The sequence below is a fragment of the Loxodonta africana genome, chromosome 1 (genome assembly GCF_030014295.1).
Source record: "Loxodonta africana isolate mLoxAfr1 chromosome 1, mLoxAfr1.hap2, whole genome shotgun sequence".
NCBI lineage: Eukaryota > Metazoa > Chordata > Mammalia > Proboscidea > Elephantidae > Loxodonta > Loxodonta africana.
In genome coordinates this window covers 215,647,832-215,668,317 of record NC_087342.1, presented here as the reverse complement: position 1 = coordinate 215,668,317, position 20,486 = coordinate 215,647,832, and the positions used below count along the sequence as shown (strand labels likewise).

Below are 20,486 nucleotides of genomic sequence, written 5' to 3'. Positions count from 1 at the left end.
AAACATTAGTGGTAATTGGTTATTTTTCAGTTGTATGTTCTATAACTCAAGGAAGAAATAAAAAATCTACTTATTTTTTTATCAGATTTGCATTTTTTTAAATCGTGCTTTAAGTGAAAGTTTGCAGAGCAAATTAGCTTCTCATTACACAGTTAATCCACAAATTGTTTTGTGACATTGGTCACAACCAACCCTAGCATGTGTCAAGACTTCCTTTCTCCACTCTGGGTTCCTTGTTTCCATTCATCCAGTTTTCCTGTCCCTTCCTGCCTTCTCCTCTTTGTTTTTGGACTAGTGTGCCCATTTAATCTCATATGCATGACTGAACTACAGAGCATGTTCCTCGCATGCATAATTGTTTGCCATGTTGTTGTTATTTAGGTGCCACCAAGTTGGTTCCAATAATCTTTGCCTGAAGAGTGAGGCTCTGGAGTGACTTCAGTACTGAGTTAAAAGGGTGTCCAGGGGCTGTGCTTTCTGAGTTCCTCCAGTCTCTGTCAGACCAAGTCTGGTTCTTTTTTTTTTTTTTTTGTCAATTTGAATTTTGTTCTACATTTTTCTCCCGCTCTGCCCTGGACCCTCTATTGTGATTCCTGCCAAAGCAGTTGGTATAAAAAATCTACTTCTAATAGTAATATTAGATTCTATATGTCATATATTTCATGTTTTGATTTCTGACATATAGAATGAAATCATAAGTCTTGTTTTTGTTTTTAGTAAATACAGTTTTTTGAAAATGTGAGTCATATTACAAGTTAAACTGTCTAGTATTAAACACTGTCAAATTGCCTACAGTTTGTTCTTGAAGACAGCTTCTTAGCCTGGTACAAGGTTCTCCTCCATTTCATTTGTGTCCGTGTGTGCCTGAGAGCCACAGATACTTTAAGCCCCAAATTTCATGTATTGACATGCTGATATAGAAACATCCTAATAAAACTCTCATTTTCAGTGTTTTTTTTAAGATGCAGCAAGGCACAGTGGGATGCTGGGCTTCAGAGTGAAAACTGAAACCAGGATTTGAATTCTCCTTCTGGTACTTCACAGCTTTCTGTTCTTGGACAAGTTACTTCAATCTCTCTGAGTTGTAGTCTTTCATCTGTAAGATGTAGATAACGCTATTTGTCAACAATATTGTGGAGAAGAGATGCAATGCATAAAAAATCTCTGGGTCACAGTGAGTGCTCAATAAAGGCATTATTTCCTCAGTAGTATTGCATTTTTCTGAAATATCCCTGTTTAAACTACCTGACTTGTAAGGAAATTTAATACTTGAGACTGACCTCATTAAACTTATGTTTTGCTTAAATAGAGTTACAGAGTTACCTAGGAAATTTCTTAAAGTTTAGGTGAGTTGAAAAATGTAAACAGATATCTTCCTAAGTATCTAACTATGTTACAATAAAATTAAAAAAATAATTTCCTTACCTTGAAATTTTAAAAGCTAAGTTCTATATATGTTTAGGATTCGTCATATTTTGGACTAAAATCTAAAACAATTCAGAGATAATTTCATACTAATCAGTGCAACCTGGTTAAAGAAATAAATGTTTTGATTGTAATATTTGTCAAGATTTTAAAGACAAGAAAGACAAAGTATTTGAATCAATAATGACCATGTCCCCACTTCTCCGACTGAGTCTTAGGAGCAAATAATCAAAAAGCCCCTGCTCTAATATAACTACCTTAGGGAAGTGGAATAAAACTGCTTGTGATAGATAAAAAGCTAGAGTAGGGAGGTGGGGAAATGGCCCCCAACAGGAAGGGTGCAGGGGTGGAGAGTGAAGACCTCCCTACCCGTCACACCCCACCACCACACACATAGGAAGTTGGACTGCTGTGTGGAAATGCTTCCTTGTTTAGAGGGAATGTTGCAATCTAATTACATACCACCGATTTTCACTACAGGAGCCCTGGTGGTAAAGCGGTTAAGTGATCAGCTGCTAACCCAAAGGTTGGCAGATTGAACATACCTAGTGGCTCTGAAGGAGAAAGACCTGGCAATCTGCTTCCATAATGATTACAGCCTAGAAAACTCTACGGGGCAGTTCTACTCTGTCATGTGGGTTGCTATGAGCGGAAAATTGGCTCAATGGCACCCAACAACAACAACAAGTCAAACACCACCACTACTCCTGATTCTTGGACACAGTGCAGTCCAACAGGGCAGCGACACTGAACTAGGCACATGGGTTCTGATGGGAAATGCCCAGACTGTGAGAAGCCATAGACCTTGGGACCATGGGCAAGAGATAGGGGATAAGCAGTGGTATACTAATATCCTCCCAATGTTTGCTCTTTTTACTCAAGTAAAGAGGGTTTCTTTTTTCCCCTTTAAGTGTCTGCTGCTAGAATACTCAATTCCACAAAAGTCTGAAGGTGGGTGAGAAAGAACTGAAGTAGGCATCTGCGAATCATTTAAGTGAGCCTGAAAGGCATTCTGTGATGAGGGCTAGTTCGATTCTGTACGTACCTCACTGCCGATTAAATGCTCATTTGCTGAAAACAAATCAAACGTGATTTCATTTTTCACAACTACCGGAGTCTAAAATACAAAATTAAAAAATTATAGTTATTACTCCATAAGAAATTTAAAGAGAACCTAACTAACTTAATGAAATAAAGTTTCACGTGCTATAAGCAGGCCAGATCTGATTTCATTTCTCATAACCAGAGGAATTAGAAAAAGTCAAAAATAAACATACTATTCCATAAAGTAATCATTAGTTAGAACTGCAGGTGAACTAAATTTAATAACAGGATACCTATAAAATATAGTGTTTAGTATGCAGATAAAATATTATCAGATACAATATATGCAGATAAACTTACAATGCAATTTGACAGTTTAAAAAATGATTTGAAATTTAAATTAGCCACTCAAGTTAAACCTGCTAGCTGGGAAAACATCTTTATCTTGGATGAAAAATATTAGCTGTGACAGCTTTTTAAAATCTCGTCCAAATTTAAACCCTTTTACATGTTAAAATTACTATGTTGACCATGATTTAATTGACTTGATGCACATCTAAAACTGCCTTTATATATTTAGACCAATAGTGAATACAAATAATAATGAAAATATGACTTGTAAGAGTAAAAAAGAAAAAAAGAGCCACTATTAGTATCAAGATTATATATTTAACATATCAAACTAACATGAAAATGATTTCAGTTTGTGAATTGGAAGAGCTCGGCTGCTAACGAAAAGGTCAGGAGTTCAAATCCACCAGCCACTCCTTGGAAACTCTGTGGGGCAGTTCTACTCTGTCCTATAGGGTCGTTATGAGTCAGAATCTACTCCACAGTAATGGGTAATTAATGCCATCAATCGCTCTCTATCATCTGCACAACTGCTGTCGTTGGGTGTTTTGGAGTCAATTTGGGACTCATGGTGACCCCATTTGACAGAGCAGAACTGCTCCATAGGGTTTTCTCGGCTGCAATCTTTATGGATGCCAACTGCCAGGTATTTCTCCCGCAGAGCCACTGGGTAGGTTCAAACCACCAACCCTTTGGTTAGCAGTTGAGCGCTTAACCATTGTGTTACCAGGGCTTCTAGCTGTATGATGAGCATCTTGAAAACTCAATAAAATATGCATTTTTTATGTCTGAGGAAAAAAGAAATTACTTGAATTCAGGTCTTAAAGGCCTGAACTGATTCTTTTGATCATGATATATAAACAGAGTAAGTTAATTTAGTGTTTTAATGCAAACACACACATACACCGCTGACTTCACTGAATGCGATATAAAATGCCGTATCTTTCGGGAGGCACTAATGTTTGAGAAAACTGCTCAGTCACACATTAACGGATACTGAACACGTAAAGATCACAGCATTAGGCATGGTAGCCACCTGCTGAATATGAAAAGTCGGATGGACTGTTTATAAAAGGTGTCATGAAAGTAAGGCCTCTATTTATCTTGAGCTGAGGTGAAAATTAATAATACATTAATATTAAGCACATTATATTAACATTCCTGTCAATGTTACTTAAAATTACAAGTAATTTAAAGGTATGGTTCATGCATACTTGATTTCTTTTATTTAGTCTTACAAGAAGGCACTGAATAAATACTCTGATGAGCAGAGATACACCTTCTTATTTTCTCATTTTCAAGTCAATCTTTTTGAATTTAGACTTATCCAACTTTCTCAACTAGTAACAGTAATTGGAAAATATGTCATATAAATTGCATTTGCTTGCATGAGTAGAGTGCTTATGAAAGTTAAAACTTTTAGGAATAACATTACTTTGGGTAGAAACAGTGATGCAATGAATTCCATCACGTACAAAAGAATCAGCTCCATTACAACCATTTGATTAGCACTAAGGACCTAATTTAACCTACCAGTGTTCCATGCAGTAAATGAAAATAATGGGAGATTCAACAAGGAAAAAAGGCATTGGTGATAATTAAACCCTCTGAAACACCAAATACATTCAAACTAACATAGCTGTTAGGAAGACAGACCAATGGGGTCTGAAGTTTTAATGTACATAGGTGCTACTTAAAATGAAGGTTTCTCTGATTGTCCCAGTCAATATAATTCAGGTGGTTTGCCACAGGGTACAGAAATGAAGGTGGTTCTTGGAATATGCTTCAAGAATTCTTGGTATAGAAAAATTCAAGTGCAAACCTCTTGGGCTGGAAAATTAATGCTAATTGCATGTTAAAAAATTAGGGTTATTTTTTCCTTTTGGTATTCAGTAGGAATAAATAATTGCTTCATGGCCATAAATACCAAAAGAAATAAATAACTCTAACTTTTTAATGCAAATTTCATAACTAAGATATTGTATCCCAATAGTTAATATTTTTTTGTATAATATTAAAAATATTTCTTACTCGATGAAATATAATATCCTGTGGACGTTTCCAGGTATAAATTTTCAAGGAGGGTGGTAATTCAATCTTGCCTTCAGGGTCTTCAAAAAAATGCTATATAAAAAACAGAGAAATTGAGCTCTTTCTCCATATAGTTTTATTAAAATAAAAATAACTCAATCTTAACAACAGTTAAATGCATAGAATTAATCAATCGATAAGCATTTGTAGAGCAATTTCTGTATTTGTCCTCAAAGCTAGATCATGCGGTGCTTGAAGAATACTGTACTTCAGAATATTCCATTTAATCAACAAAATCTTAATTGTTGAGTAGCATTTCTATTGTCGAGGAGGCAGTTTAAACAAGCATGAGCTGTTTTTGAGTGTGCATTAGGTGTCACGGGAAAATAATTTTGGATGAAGCAGATATGAACATAATGTTAACTGAAAACACACATTTTTACTTTAGCAGAGAAAATTTTAAAAACACTTAATTTTTAACTATTAGAATTATAAATAGGTTAAATGTAAATGAAATTTGTACCTTTGACCTTCCATTACTTTTTAATTAAGTTTCTTATTTTGAGATAATTATAGATTTGTGTATGGAATTGTTAAGAAATAACACAGAGTCCCTGTGTACCCTCCGGAAACCCTAGCGGCATTGTGGTTAAGTGCTACAGCTGCTAACCAAAAGATCAGCAGTTCAAATCTACCAGGCACTCTTCGGAAACTCTATGGGGCAGTTCTACTCTGTCCTATCGGGTCACTATGAGTTGGAATCAACTCGATGGCAACGGGTTTTTTATGTACCCTCTACCTAGTTTGGGTCATAGCGACCCTATAGGACAGAGTAGAACTGCCCCATAGAGTTTCCAAGGAGCACCTGGTGGATTCAAACTGGTGACCCTTTGGTTAGCAGCCGTAGCACTTAACCACTACACCACCAGGGTTTCCATAATGGAATTTCACATTATATAATCTTTTCAATTGGCTTCTCTCTCTCTCCACAATTCCCTGGAAATTAATTTAAGTTGTTGCATGCATGAATAGTTCGTTCCTGTTTATTACTGCATAATATTCCATGGTACGGAAGCACCACAGGCTGTTTGTTTGCTTTTAACCATTCACCTGTTGAAGGACATCTGGGATGTTTCCAGTTTTGAACTCTTACAAATAAATCTGCCACGGACTTTTGTGTACAGATTACAGGTTTTGTGTAAACATAAGTTTCCATTTGTCTGAGATAAATGCCCAAGAGTGCAATTCATTCATTAATTTTTTGATCCCCTATTATGGTTTAGACACTGAGAACTGGAATGATACCCAAATGTCTATGCTCAAATGCTAGTAATCTAGTTGGTTAGAGAGACTTCAGGAGCTTATTACGTAAAAGTGCTCACATCTCATAAGGTAGTGGGAAAAAGATCCTTACAAGATATAATATGAGAAGTGCTGGAATAGGAGTACAAAGAAAATGCTCAAAAAAATACAAACTATCTATATGGAATATAAGGACAACTAAATTTCACCTGAGTTAATGGGACAGGGACAAATAAATACCATATTTTTAACCTAAGGCTACTGTGGCCTCAGAAGTGGGTTATATTTGAGGGCATTGTCTCAAATTTAAACATTCTAACGGTCTATATGTATCTAGAGCGCGCAGTCTATGGTCACATTTAAGACACAGGAATTTGACAACGACAAGGGAAACTTCAACATCCAGCCAAAATGCTCCAAGAATGAATCTTTGAAAATGGGCTGAGGTTTCCAGGGCATGTACTATACTTCTGGGAAGTACACTGCTTGCCTCACATTGTTTTTGCCTTTTTTCTTGCAAATATTTATTTATTTATTTTAAAGTCCCCTGTCTGGAAACTGTAAAATCTGAGTCGCCTGTGGATCTGTTTCTATTATCTGATTCCTCCTCTTGGCTTTCCGTCACGTGGTTCTGTTTTTCTTCATGTCTGATCCTTTTTGATTATACAATGTACAGTAGGTATAAAATTTTATACGGACTCTACATAATAACATCTTCCTCCAGAGAAAAGAATTTCATTTCCTTCAGACAGGCAGGCAGGCAGGCAGAGTGCAAGATCAATCTGACCCAAATACAGCTCAGGAAGTGGTAGGGATGGTTAACCTTTGGTTCGTTGTCACTCAGAACAGAATACTCAGGGTACTAACTGAAAAGCTGGGGAGTTTATCAGGGTCCCTTCGCTTTGGTGTATTCCTAAATTACAATCTCTCTCCATGGCACCATAAAATCCTCTCTCAGCTGCTTTAGCCTCCCAGCAGCTGTTTCTCACTCATTTTCTCAGCAGTTTGCCCTTCACACATACCTTAAGAGTTGGAAAATGTCTCCAAAGAAAACTATATGAAACATTTCCAGATTGCTTCTCTGCAATTATCTTTTTCCTGGGCATCAAGTTCTGCTTTGACAGCCCTAGACATTATTCTCTGTCTCTCTGGCCAACAGAGACTGCCATGAGGCCCAGGCCACTACTTTCTACTTGTCTCTAATCTCCACGCCTTGAACCAATAAATGTCCTTAAGAAAAACCATGAATGTGGGGCCCACTCCAGTGTTCTTCCCTTTTCTCCCAGTTTTGTGCCCTTCACATTAAAAAGAGAATGGTACCTTTTCCACGTCATTTGGCTTTAGGTGTATTTCTTCTATCCAGTTCAAAATACTTCCTGATATACCTCTCAGTTTGGTTCACTCTTCAGTTCATCCTTTAGTTGCCATTACTTTTAGTTGAAGAAGTCCCATGTGTCTGTCAGTTTGTTGTACCGTGGGGGCTTCTGTGTTGTTGTGATGCTGGAAGCTAAGCCACTGGTATTCAGATACCAGCAGAGTCACCCATGGAGGACAGGTTTCAGCTGAGCTTTCAGACTAAGACACACTAGGAAGAAGGAACCAGCAGTCTACTTCTGAAAAGAATTAGCCAGTGAAAACCTTATGAATAGCAGTGGAACATTGTCTGATACAATGCCGGAAGATGAGCTCCCCAGGTTGGAAGGCACTCAAAAGATGACTGGGGAAAAGCTGCCTCCTCAAAGTAGAGTCCACCTTAATGATGTGGATGGAGTAAAGCTTTCGGGACCTTCATCTGCTGATGTGGCACGACTCAAAATGAGAATAAATAGCTGCAAACATCCATTAATAATGGGAACCTGGAATGTACAAAGTATGAATCTAGGAAAATTGGAAATCATCAAAAATGAAATGGAACACATAAACATCGATATCTTAGGCATTAGTGAGCTGAAATGGACTGGCATTGGCCATTTTGAATCGGACAATCATATAGTCTACTGTGCTGGGAATGACAACTCTAAGAGGAATGGTGTTGCATTCATCGTGAAAAAGAACGTTTCAAGATCTATCCTGAAGTACAACGCTGTCAGTGATAGGATAATATCCATACGCCTACACGGAAGACCACTTAATACGACTATTATTCAAATTTATACACCAACCACTAGGGCCAAAGATGAAGAAATAGAAGATTTTTATCAGCTGCTATGGTCTGAAATTGATAAAACATGCAATCAAGATGCATTCATAATTACTGGTGATTGGAATGCGAAAGATGGAAACAAAGAAGAAGAATCAGTAGTTGGAAAATACCGCCTTGGTGACAGAAACAATGCCAGAGATCGAATGATAGAATTTTGCAAGACCGACTTCTTCATTGCAAATACCTTCTTTCACCAAAATAAACGGCGACTATACACATGGACCTCGCCAGATGGAACACACAGAAATCAAATTGACAACATCTGTGGAAACAGACGATGGAAAAGCTCAATATCATCAGTCAGAACAAGGCCAAGGGCCAACTGTGCAACAGACCATCAATTGCTCCTATGCAACTTCAAGATGAAACTGAAGAAAATCAGAGCAAATCCACAAGAGCCAAAATATGATTTTGAGTATATCCCACCTGAATTTATAGACCATCTCAAGAACAGTTTTGATGCATTGAACACTAGTGACCGAAGACCAGACGAGTTGTGGAATGACATCAAGGACATCATCCATGAAGAAAGCAAGAGGTCACTGAAAAGACAGGAAAGAGAGAAAAGACCAAGATGGATGTCAGAGGAGACTCTGAAACTTGCTCTTGAGCGTCGAGCAGCTAAAGCAAAAGGAAGGATTGATGAAGTAAGAGAACTGAACAGAAGATTTCAAAGGACCTCTCAAGAAGACAAAGTAAAGTATTATAATGACATGTGCAAAGAGCTGGAAATGGAAAACCAAAAGGGAAGAACATGCTCGGCGTTTCTCAAGCTGAAAGAACTGAAGAAAAAATTCAAGCCTTAAGTTGCAATAGTGAAGGATTCTATGGGGAAAACATTAAAGGATGCAGGAAGCATCAAAAGGAGATGGAAGGAATACACACAGTCATTATACCAAAAAGAATTAGTCGGTATTCAACCATTTCAAGAGGTGGCATATGGTCAGGAACCGATGGTACTGAAGGAAGAAGTCCAAGCCGCTCTGAAGGCATTGGCAAAAAACAAGGCTCCAGGAATTGATGGAATATCAATTGAGATGTTTCAACAAACAGGTGCAACGCTGGAGGTGCTCACTCGTCTATGCCAAGAAATATGAAAGACTGCTTCTTGGCCATCTGACTGGAAAAGATCCATATTTATGCCTATTCCCAAGAAAGGTGATCCAACCAAATGTGAAAGTTATAGAACAATATCATTAATATCACACACAAGCAATATTTTTCTGAAGATCATTCAAAAGTGGCTGTAGCAGTATATCGACAGGAACCTGCCAGAAATTCAGGCTGGTTTCAGAAGAGGACATGGAACCAGGGATATCACTGCTGATGTCAGATGGATCCTGGCTGGAAGCAGAGAATACCAGAAGGATGTTTACCCGTGTTTTATTGACTACGCAAATGCATTCGACTGTGTGGATCATAACAAACTACGGATGATGCTGCAAAGAATGGGAATTCTAGAACACTTAATTGTGCTCATGAGGAACCTTTACATAGATCAAGAGGCAGTTGTTTGGACAGAACAAGAGGATACTGATTGGCTTAAAGTCAGGAAAGGTGTGCGTCACGGTTGTATTCCTTCACCATACCTATTTAATCTGTATGCTGAAGAAATAATATGAGAAGCTGGACTATATGAAGAATGACAGGGCATCAGGATTGGAGGAAGGCTCATTAACAACCTGCGTTATGCAGATGACACAATCTTACTTGCTGAAGGTGAAGAGGACTTGAAGCACTTACTAATGAAGATCAAAGACCACAGCCTTCAGTATGGATTGCACCTCAACAAAAAGAAAACAAAAATCCTCACAACTGGACCAGTGAGCAACATCATGATAAATGGAGAAAAGATTGAAGTTGTCAAGGATTTCATTTTACTTGGATCCACAATCAACAGCCATGGAAGCAGCAGTCAAGAAATCAAAAGACGCATTGCATTAGGCAAATCTGCTGCAAAGGACCTCTTCAAAGTGTTGAAGAGCAAAGGTGTCACCCTGAAGACTAAGGTGCGCCTGACCCAAGCCATGGTATTTTCAATTACATCATATGCATGTGAAAGCTGGACAATAAATAAGGAAGACCGAAGAAGAGTTGATGCCTTTGAATTGTGGTGTTGGTGAAGAATATTGAATATACCATGGACTGCCAGAAGAATGAACAAATCTGTCTTGGAAGAAATGCGGCCAGAATGCTCCTTAGAGGCAAGGATAGCGAGACTGTGGCTTACATGCTTTGGACATGTTGTCAGGAGGGATGAGTCCCTGGAGAAGGACATCATGCTTGGCAGACTACAGGGTCAGCGGAAAAGAGGAAGACCCTCAACGAGGTGGACTGACACAGTGGCTGCAACAATGAGCTCAAGCATAACGACGATTGTAAGGATGGCGCAGGACCGGGCAGTGTTTCGTTCGGTTGTGCATAGGGTCACTATGAGTCGGAACCGACTCAACGGCACCTAACAACAAAGTTGAAGAAGTGACTGAACTTACAGAGAAGAGCCAATTGTTCTGAAGCTGATTTCTTGATGGCCTTCTTCAAAGCTCCAAGGATATCATCTTTGACTCGACGGCACTGGGTTTGGGTTTTTTTGGTTTTACTGTTACCACTTGTGCTGTTAGAATAACCAGGGTCAGGCTAGTGCTCTCCTAACTTGTGAAAGCTGCAGTGGCAGAACAGGTTGCTGGCTAAGGTCCTGCAGAGTCACACTCCATTGGATCACATAGCCCCTATTCACAGCAGAGGAGGGGTGGGTGCTTCACTAATCAGGAAGTTTTAAAAGGCTCCTTAGTCTAAGGGCCAGAATACCTCCCTTGGCAACTATTCAGTCTAATTCCTATGTGCTGTCCCAGAGTGAAATGGGCAACAAGCCATCAGCATACACACCATGCTCCAGTCCTTATGGTTTTCCTCCAATAAACACTCTTCCAACCGGCTTGCCCTCCCACTAAAACCCACTGCTGTCGAGTTGATTCCGACTCAAAGAGACCCTATAGGACAGAGTAGGACTGCCCTATAGAGTTGCCAAGGAGCGCCTGGTAGATTTGAACTGCCGACCTTTTAGTTAGCAGCCATAGCACTTAACCACTATGCCACCAGGGTTTCCAGGCTTGCCTTAGTTTTCCTAATACTGATAAAGCCCAGAATTAGACACCCAACCTTCCAGAGATCTGCAAGATTTATATCTACCTGATAAAAGCACACTTGCAACCCAAGGCCCTTAAAAAGTTTCATTTTTATATCCTAGTTCCGAATTTTCAGGCACTTCTGTTTTCCCCCTCCTTGTAGTTTCTCTACAGGTTGGAAAGACTCACCTTTAGGTCTTTTCCAGAGCTCAGTTTAGGATTTGCATAGTCTATCCTCCTGATGGAAGTTCTGAAAGCTACACACACACACACACACATACACACAATCCCCATAAGACTGGTCTTCTGGTAAAAAATAATTAGGACATGGCCATTTTCATTTGAAGCCACACACTTCAAAAGTTCTCTACATATAAAGGAAACCCTGGTGGTGTAGTGGTTAAGTGCTATGGCTGCTAACCAACAGGTCGGCAGTTCAAATCTGCCAGGCACTCCTTGGAAACTCTATGGGGCAGTTCTACTCTGTCCTATAGGGTCACTATGAGTCGGAATGGACTTGACAGCAGTGGGTTCTGCATAAGAAGGTTCTCTAATCACCCTAGGTATGGCACAAAGAATGCATTTCTTCACACATTGCTAACTTGGAAATTGTTCAAGTGCTAATAGAGTCAACAATTAGTCACATTTATGAAATACCTTTTGTGAACAAATCAGGAATATAAATCCTACAGTTTGTGTTTCTCTATTTTTGTGGAAAGCGTTTAAAGGCTAATATATACCATTTCAGAATGCTCTATGCAGATAAAGACACCAGGGTTCAAGCTAGCCATCCTCACAATTTTGTCTGTGTTTTTAATGCTTTATTGTGTTCTATAAATATTTTTGTTAAATGAATTGTTGCACCAAATAAGTGGGTCACATTTTAAATGCAACCTAGTCTTATATCCTCAGTAAATAAATTTTAGAAAATGGAATAAAAAATTAAGTAGGCCAGAGAACCTAAAATAATATAACCCGAAAATGTAGGAATCCCATATAGCTCCAAACTCAGGGGCATGTATAAAATGATCAAAGGTAAACAATGAGTAACTCAGATCTTTACCCTGGTATCCTGAAGAATATTAAGAGTGATACAATTTTTATCTCACAGTAACATACATCTCTAAATCATCTTTCCTATACACTCCAATTAAAAATCTATGGCTTAGTTCCTCATTCTTTAAACCAACCTCTCTAAATGCCTGATTCCCATCTCTGTCCAAAATTCACTGGCTAACCTCTTCTTTCTCTTAAATTCTTTCATTTCATTCTGCCTCTTTGGTCATCTCTCTCTCCTCCATCTCCCCAGTGAGAGTCACAAAAAATCAGGACTAAGGCTTGGAAATACAAGGCCAAGGGGTCAGGGGTGGGATGATGAAGGCCAGGTGGACAAAGACAAAACTTCCTTTTTGAATGGAGATTGTGGGGAAGAATGAGTATACTCACATGTTAATAAACCCTATTCCATCATAAAATTGAAGATCAAACAAAAACTTTGTTACACTCAAGACTACTTACAAATATAGGGCTTTTGCCTGTTTTGTCCTTTTCTTTTGCAGCTTTTCCTGCGTCCCACTTTTCTGCATTTATGTCAGCTTCACTCCACTCTGGCCAGATCGGGAATTTCCCCTTCTTTTGTTCAACAGAACTAGATTGTACATTACCGCCAGAAAAGTACTGACTAGAGAGACAGAGAGAGAAGTGGATGTTGTTTTAATTGAAATCTCTAAGGAGGTAAAATATTGGATTACTTGCCTGGCATGAATTTAATTATCTTGTCAGCAAAGTCATATTACGTGCATTTTCAGTACAGTCGTACCTGTGGCCAGATAGCTGTTACATGTTAAGGTTCTAAGGAGTGAAATGACCCACGGAGATTATTCTATAAGAAATTTTGAGCATTAGTGCCTACTTACTAATGCAGGACACTGAAAAACAGATATAAACAGAGTATCATCATAAGCACATAAGATGCTATGAAGGGGAATATTTACATACCGTTCACGCTTTAAGAAAACCCTTTACATGTATAATAGTAGCAATTTTTTGAAGATCAGTACAAATATAATTCTGATTTATGCTAGTACAAAAGTACTATATGATTATTACTTCCAAAGAAAACTATAAAATACAAATTACACAAATAATCAAAACCTAAGAACTACATTAACAACTATATATTCTCTCACACCAACATACATGTATACACATTTTTTTCCTTCAAAAATGACATCATTCAGCATACTCTATTTCCCAAACTGCTTTTCTTCCACTTACAAATCTATGGTTAATATTTACCATCTCCATAAATGTTTATTAAAATGCTAATTTAATGACTGCACAATAATCCATTGAATGAAGGTACCACATTTCATTTAACTAAGCTTCTATATTCGGAAATCTGTGAGCGTTGATTCTTTTATTTTTTGCGATTATAAACAAGATTTGTTGCCAAATCTTTGTATATATCTTTAATTATTTTCTTAGGATAAGTTTTAATAAGGAGGCTTACTATAAAAAAAAAGCAGCCTGTAAAAAACCAAACCCATTGCCATCAAGTCGATTCTGACTCATAGCGACCCTATAGGACAGAGTAGAACAGCCCCATAGGGTTTCCAAGGAGTGGCTGATGGATTTGAATTAAAAAAAAAACCCAGTGCCATCGAGTCCCCTCCTACAATACCAAAGGATACACATATTTAAAGTTTCTGCTATATTTTGACCAATTTTCTACATAAAAGTTGAACCTGTTTTATACCCTAATAGTGTATTATAGTTCTCCTATCTCTAAACGCTGACTATAACTTTTTAATGATTTTTTGGATTTAAAAGTCTAAATAGTCATCTTAATTTCAGGCTTTTTTTTCTTTTGCTTATTAGACATCTATATTTCTTGTGATTTGAATTACCATTTTATGTTCGTTATGCATGAGGGAGGGGTTTGCCTAAGCTAGTAATATTTGTATATACTAAGGATGTTTAATTTACTAATTTATTGACCCAATAATTACTGAGTACCTACCTACCTACAATCTTGTTCTGGACCCTGGGACATAGCAGTAAACAAACCAGATTAAAATATTCTCACAGAGGTCATATTCTAGTGGCTGGAGGTACACAATAAACAACATACAAAAACCAAACCCAGTGCCGTCGAGTCGATTCCAACTCATAACGACCCCATAGGACACAGTAGAAGTGCCCCAAAGAGCTTCCAAGGATCGCCTGGCAGATTCAAACCGCTGACCATTTGGTTAGCAGCCATAGCACTTAACCACTACACCACCAGGGTTTCCATAAACAACATAAGTAAAATCCATAGTGTGTTAGAAAGTGAAAAACGCTAAGGGAAAATATAAAAGAGGATAGGGGAAGTGAAGAGTTGAGGTATAATTTCTAATAAGGTGATTAAGGAAGGTGTCCGTAATAAGGTAATATTTTAGTAAATATTGAGAGAGTGAGGGAGCAAGTGATGTAGACAACTGTAGAAAGAGAATTCCAGATGCAGGAAACAGCAAATACAAGCAGCAAGGAAGAGTGTTCTTTACACAGGGAGTATCCTGTCTTATTTGAAGAATAATAGGGTGGTCAGTGTGACTGAAGCTGAGTGAGTGAAAACCAAAACATTTTGCTGTAGATTCCAATTCATAGCAACCACATAGGACAGAGTAGGACTGCCCCACAGGGTTTTCAAGGAGCGGCTGGTGGATTCAAACTGCTGCCCTTTTGGTTAGCAGCCTAGCTCTTAACCACTATGCCACCAGGGCTCTGTAAAGCCCTGCATTTATGTCAGCTTCACTCCACTCTGGCCAGATCAGGAATTTCCCCTTCTTTTGTTCAACAGAACTAGATTGTACATTACCACCAGAAAAGTACTGACTAGAGAGACAGAGAGAGAAGTGGATGTTGTAAGCCATGTAAAGGACATGGGTTTATAGCCTGGTAGAAGGGTTTTGAGCAGAGGCATAACAGATCTGCCTAAAACATGACAATCATTCTTGCTGCTATATTGAACAAAGACTAAAGGAGACAACGAAGACAATTTAGAAGGCTCCTGAAATAACAGGCGGGAGCTGATGTTGGCTTGGACTGGGTTGGTTACAGTACAGGAGGCTAGAAATGGTCACATTCTGTATATATTTTTTAGGGAGGCCAAGAAGATAAAATTGACACTCCTCACACTTGATAGTGATGGCTGAGAAGCAAAGGAGTGGACATTTCCTGATAGACAGAAGGCTGTGGGCTGGGATAAAATTCAGCAAGAGGATAAAGCAGCAGTTCACCTTGGAATGGGTTGTGTTTTGGGTGCCTACCAGACATCCATGGAAATATTTAATAGTTAATTAGATATAGGATTCTGAATTTGGGGAGAAAGAATTGGATTGAACATGAACATTTGAGACACATCAGCATTTAGATGGTATTTGAAGCCTTAAGACTGTATGAGATCACCAAGAAAGTAATGTAGATAAGGAAGAAGCACCCTTGGGGATACTATTCAAAACCTCTAACAACTGGTAGGGAATGAACACTGACCAGTCTAAATGGACAGTGGCTGTGATGCTGGATCAGTATGTATAATGCCTCCAGCTATGTCAGGCATGTATTCTTTACTTTAAGCAGTGGGGGTGAGGGGTAAGGCCCTCAGTGCGGGTCAGAGTCTCAGGGTAGGAGGGAGAAACATCTGGGTCTCAGGGACCTGACGACTTACCAATCAACAGTAAAATATTTCAATACGCTAACAATCAGTACAGCTATTTATTTGCTTCTCTGTTAAGGGCCAGCGAGATAAGAAGTAAACAGATAAAAAACCTGAGAAAAAGCTGTCAGTGTGGTAGACAAAAAATGTCCCCCACCACAAATGCACCCTCATTTTAATACTTGGATTTTGTGAGCGTGTTACTTTACGTGACAAAAGGGACTTTGTAAATTCAGTTAAATTAAGAGCCTTGAGATGAGATTATCCAGGTGAGCCCAAGGTAATCCCAAAACCAAAATTAAACCCTTTGCTGTTGAATCAATTCTGACTCATGGCGACCACATGTGTTATAGTTAGAACTGCTCCATAGGGTTTTCTTGGGTGTAATCTTTACCGAAGCAAATCGTCAGGCTCTTCTTCTGTGGTGCTACTGAGTGGGTTTGAACCACCAACCTTTAGGTTAACAGCCAATCACAAACCATTTCCACCACCCACGGTCCTTAACCAAAGAGCAAACCCACCGCCATCGAGTCAATTCCAACTGAGAGCAACCCTATAGAACAAAAGTAGAACTGTCCCATAGGATTTCCAAAGTGCTGTCGGTGGACCCAAACTGCTGAGCTTTTGGTTAGCAGCCAAGCTCTTAAACCACTGCACAGCGAGGGCCTTTAGCCTTAAAAAAAAATTAGCCTTAGGTACTGTAAAATCAGATCACAGACCTCTGAAAGTCTCAGTTTAAGGGTTTCCATTTCCTAACAGAAATTTTGCTGTGGGTTTGTTTGTTTGTTTGATCCTAAGACCAAGAAGAGAGAAACTAGTTTCTTATAATCTCCCTGTGCTTGGGTGGATTTTCTTATTCACTTTTTTTTTTTCATTGTACTGTAGATAAAGGATACCAAACAAACTAGCTTCTCATTAAATAATTAGTACACACATTGTTTTGTGATGTTGGTTACCAACTACACGACAAGTCAACACTCTCCCCTTCTCACCTTGGGTTCCCTATTACCAGTTTTCCTGTCCCCTCCTGCCTTCTAGTCCTTGCCTCTGGGCTGGTATGCCCCTTTTGTCTGGTTTTGTTTTATGGGCCCGTCTAACCTTTGGCTGAAGGGTGAACCTCAGGAGTGACTTCATTACGGAGCTAAAAGGGTATCTGGGGACCAAACTCTTGGGTTTTCTCCAGTCTCTGTCAGATCAGTAACTCTGTTTATTTGTGTTTATGTGTGTATGTGAGTTAGAATTTTGTTCTACATTTTTCTCCAGCTCTGTCCAAGATGACCCTCTGTTGTGTTCCCTGTCAGAGCAGTCGGTGGTGGTTGCTGGGCACCACCTAGTTGTGCTGGACTCAGTCTGGTGGAGGCTGTGGCACTCTGTGGTCCATTAGTCCTTTGGACTAATTTTTCCCTTGTGTCTTTGGTTTTTTTTCATTCTCCCTTGCTCCAGATGGAGTGAGACCAGTGGAGTCTCATTTTTAATGAGAATTAAACTCATAGAGAATCAAAGTTTGACCCTCCCTTTCCACATTTGGACTCAAGACCTTGTCCTATATATGTTAAAGCAAAAGATTCCAGTTTAATAACACTCATAAGCCTTCCCTAGAGAAGGAGCAGCTTCAGTTCAGGGTGGCGGCACCCTGAAATCAGTCCCCTCCTCATTTCTGGACCCTGAGGATTTTTATTTCTTTTATATAGGCATTTCTAGGTATCTATTTAAAAAAAAATAATAACAACAACCGTAGTCTACTATTTTGCTGGGAAAGAAAGTATGAGAATACTGCATATACATTGCGAAGAAGTATGCCCAGGCATTTGTAAGAATACATAAGAGGGAAGCATGACTAGAATAGTTTTCAGGAAAAATGAAACTTTTTCGTAATATTAATGGAAAAATAAGGTATAAAATAGTATAATATAGTACCTCTGCTTTATTAAGTATTAGTGAAAGCTTACAGATTAAAAAAACTAATGATTTATATAACCATCAAATTATATATTCAGTAAGCTCAAAAATCTCAAGAGCTATTTTCTTTTAAAAGGATGGTCTGATTTTTTCTTTTTTTTTTTAAATAAGGGCTCTACTAAAATTATGTTTTGCTTTCCTCTTCATTCTGTCAAGTATAAGTAAATGTTCTAGCTCCTTCCTTAAGCTGTTAAGCTTTATCACTAATTGGCCTACTTTCCTTCTAACATGTCAGATTTTTTGCCATCTATATTGAAGCCCTGGTGGCACAGTGGCTAATGGCTCAGTTTCTAACCAAAAGGTCAGTGGTTCAAATCTACCAGCCGCTCCACAGGAGAGAGTTGTTCAGTCTGCTTCTTTAAAGATTACAGCCTTGGCAATGCTATGGGGCAGCTCTACTCTGTACTGCAGGGTCGCTCTGGTCGGAACTGACTGGACGGCAGTGGGCTTTTGATTTATAAGGATCACTTAAAAAGACTCTCATTAGAGGCATCTTACACCAGGCCAGTAGCTCACCTACAATGCTGCACACACAATGTAAACATCCTCAAATTCAGCTCAGTGTCAAACATACTAAAGACTTCAAATGATCAGGTATAAATGCTGCTTTTTGAAACTCTCAGCACAGTGTGTCTTTGAAGTTGATTGGCAATTATGCTACTCTAGCATAACTGAGATAAAAAAAAAAATTTGTTTTTGTTTTTTTTTAGCATAACTGAGATTCTTTAAATATTCAAAGCACATCTCTGGTCTCATCGATTTATTCGTAGAAACTTAATGATTTTTTAAAACTTAAAAAATTAAATGTGGGATGTTTATATAATCTGTATATTGTAAATGCCCAAGAGGGAATATTCCCAAAACAAACAAAAAACAGCAGCAACAACGTTTGGGAGGGGGCAGCGGTTGGATGTAAAATAGCCAAGCAAGAGGCTGATTTCCAGAGCAGAAATACAAAGAGCGAAGGTGCTCTTGGAGAAAAGGGAAGAAGCATAAAGGAAATAAATTTATAGTAGCAGGGAAAGTCCAACAGAATAGCCTGAAAGAGTAGGAACAGGAGAATGTTGTATTAGGCCTGCAAAATGTACAAAGGTGTTAGGATAGTGAGATAGTTATATAGGCACAGACTGATATATATCATATGTATTTATATGCATATATTTAAAACATATATTATGCTTTATATGTACATATACATATTCATATACATATACATATCTTGATTAAAAGCCAGTGCAAACTATCAGTGGACTAATTACAGAAAGAACATATAGTGGTGAGTTAGAGGCTGAAATAGTGTAATTTATTGGTAGGTTAGGAATTAGATTTGGGCAGTAGCAAAAGAGCTTAAAAGTCTATTTTGGAACAAGAGATGAATTTACTAAGTGTCAGAAAATCATAATTAGGTCCCATGTAAGAACAAATGGCTAGAGTTACTCATAAGCTCCTGGTGTTGAACTAAGACTGGTATTGTTGTTGTTGGGGTCCTGGTGGTACAGTGGTTAAAACTCTAGGCTGCTAACCTGAAGGTAGTTGGTTCAAATCCACCAGCTACTCCGTGGGAGAAAGATGTAGAAGTCTATTTCCGTAAGCAATTACAGCCTTGGAAACCCTTTGGGGCAGTTCTACCCTGTCCTAGAAGGTCTCTGTAAGTTGTCATGGACTCATCCGCAGTGAGTATTGTTGTTCTTTTTAGGTGCCGTCAATTCAGTTCCAACTCAGCGGCCCTATGTATGAGGACCAAAACACTGCCAGGTCCTGTGCCATCCCCTCATTCTTTGTTATGTTTGAGCCCATTGTGGCAGCCACTGTGTCAATCCATCTCATTGAGGATCTTCCTCTTTTTCACTGACCCTCTACTTTACCAACCATGATGTTCTTCTCCAGGGACTGGCCCCTCCTGATAACACATCCAAAGTACACTAGATATAGTCTCACCATTCTCACTTCCAAGGAGCATTCACGCTGTACTTTTACCAAGACGGATTTGTTTGTTCTTCTGGCAGTTCAGGGTATATTCAATATTCTTTGCCAACACCATAATTCAAAGGCATCAATTCTTCTTTGGTTTTCCTTATTTATTGTTCAACTTTTGCATGCATATGAGGCAATTGGAGATACCATGCCTTTGGTTAGTGTCTTTGGCTGCGTTCTCTAGAGAAGCAAAACTAGTAATGCGTATAAATATATAGAGAGAGATTTATATTAACGAGACAGCTCACACGATTGTAGGAGTTGGAACGTTCCAAGTCCCTGGATCAGGATGGAGTCCTTTCCCAATTCACACAGCCACAGAAGCTGGTGAGCCCAAGAGGAACAAGTTGGAGAGCAGGGATCCCACTGACAG

The 20,486-nt window shown here is 38.7% G+C and overlaps 1 protein-coding gene across 1 annotated transcript in view; it reads right to left on the bottom strand.

The window, feature by feature from the left end:
• Nucleotides 1-20,486, bottom strand: part of ADGB (androglobin) — a 227,648-nt gene that overhangs the window by 187,798 nt on the left and 19,364 nt on the right. Inside the window, exons 2-4 of the mRNA XM_023550601.2 lie at nt 13,000-13,162; nt 4,852-4,944; nt 2,471-2,542 (exon numbers count right to left, since the gene is read on the bottom strand). Coding sequence (XP_023406369.2) covers nt 2,471-2,542; nt 4,852-4,944; nt 13,000-13,162 — 328 coding nt within the window. The remainder of the gene's footprint in view (nt 1-2,470; nt 2,543-4,851; nt 4,945-12,999; nt 13,163-20,486) is intronic.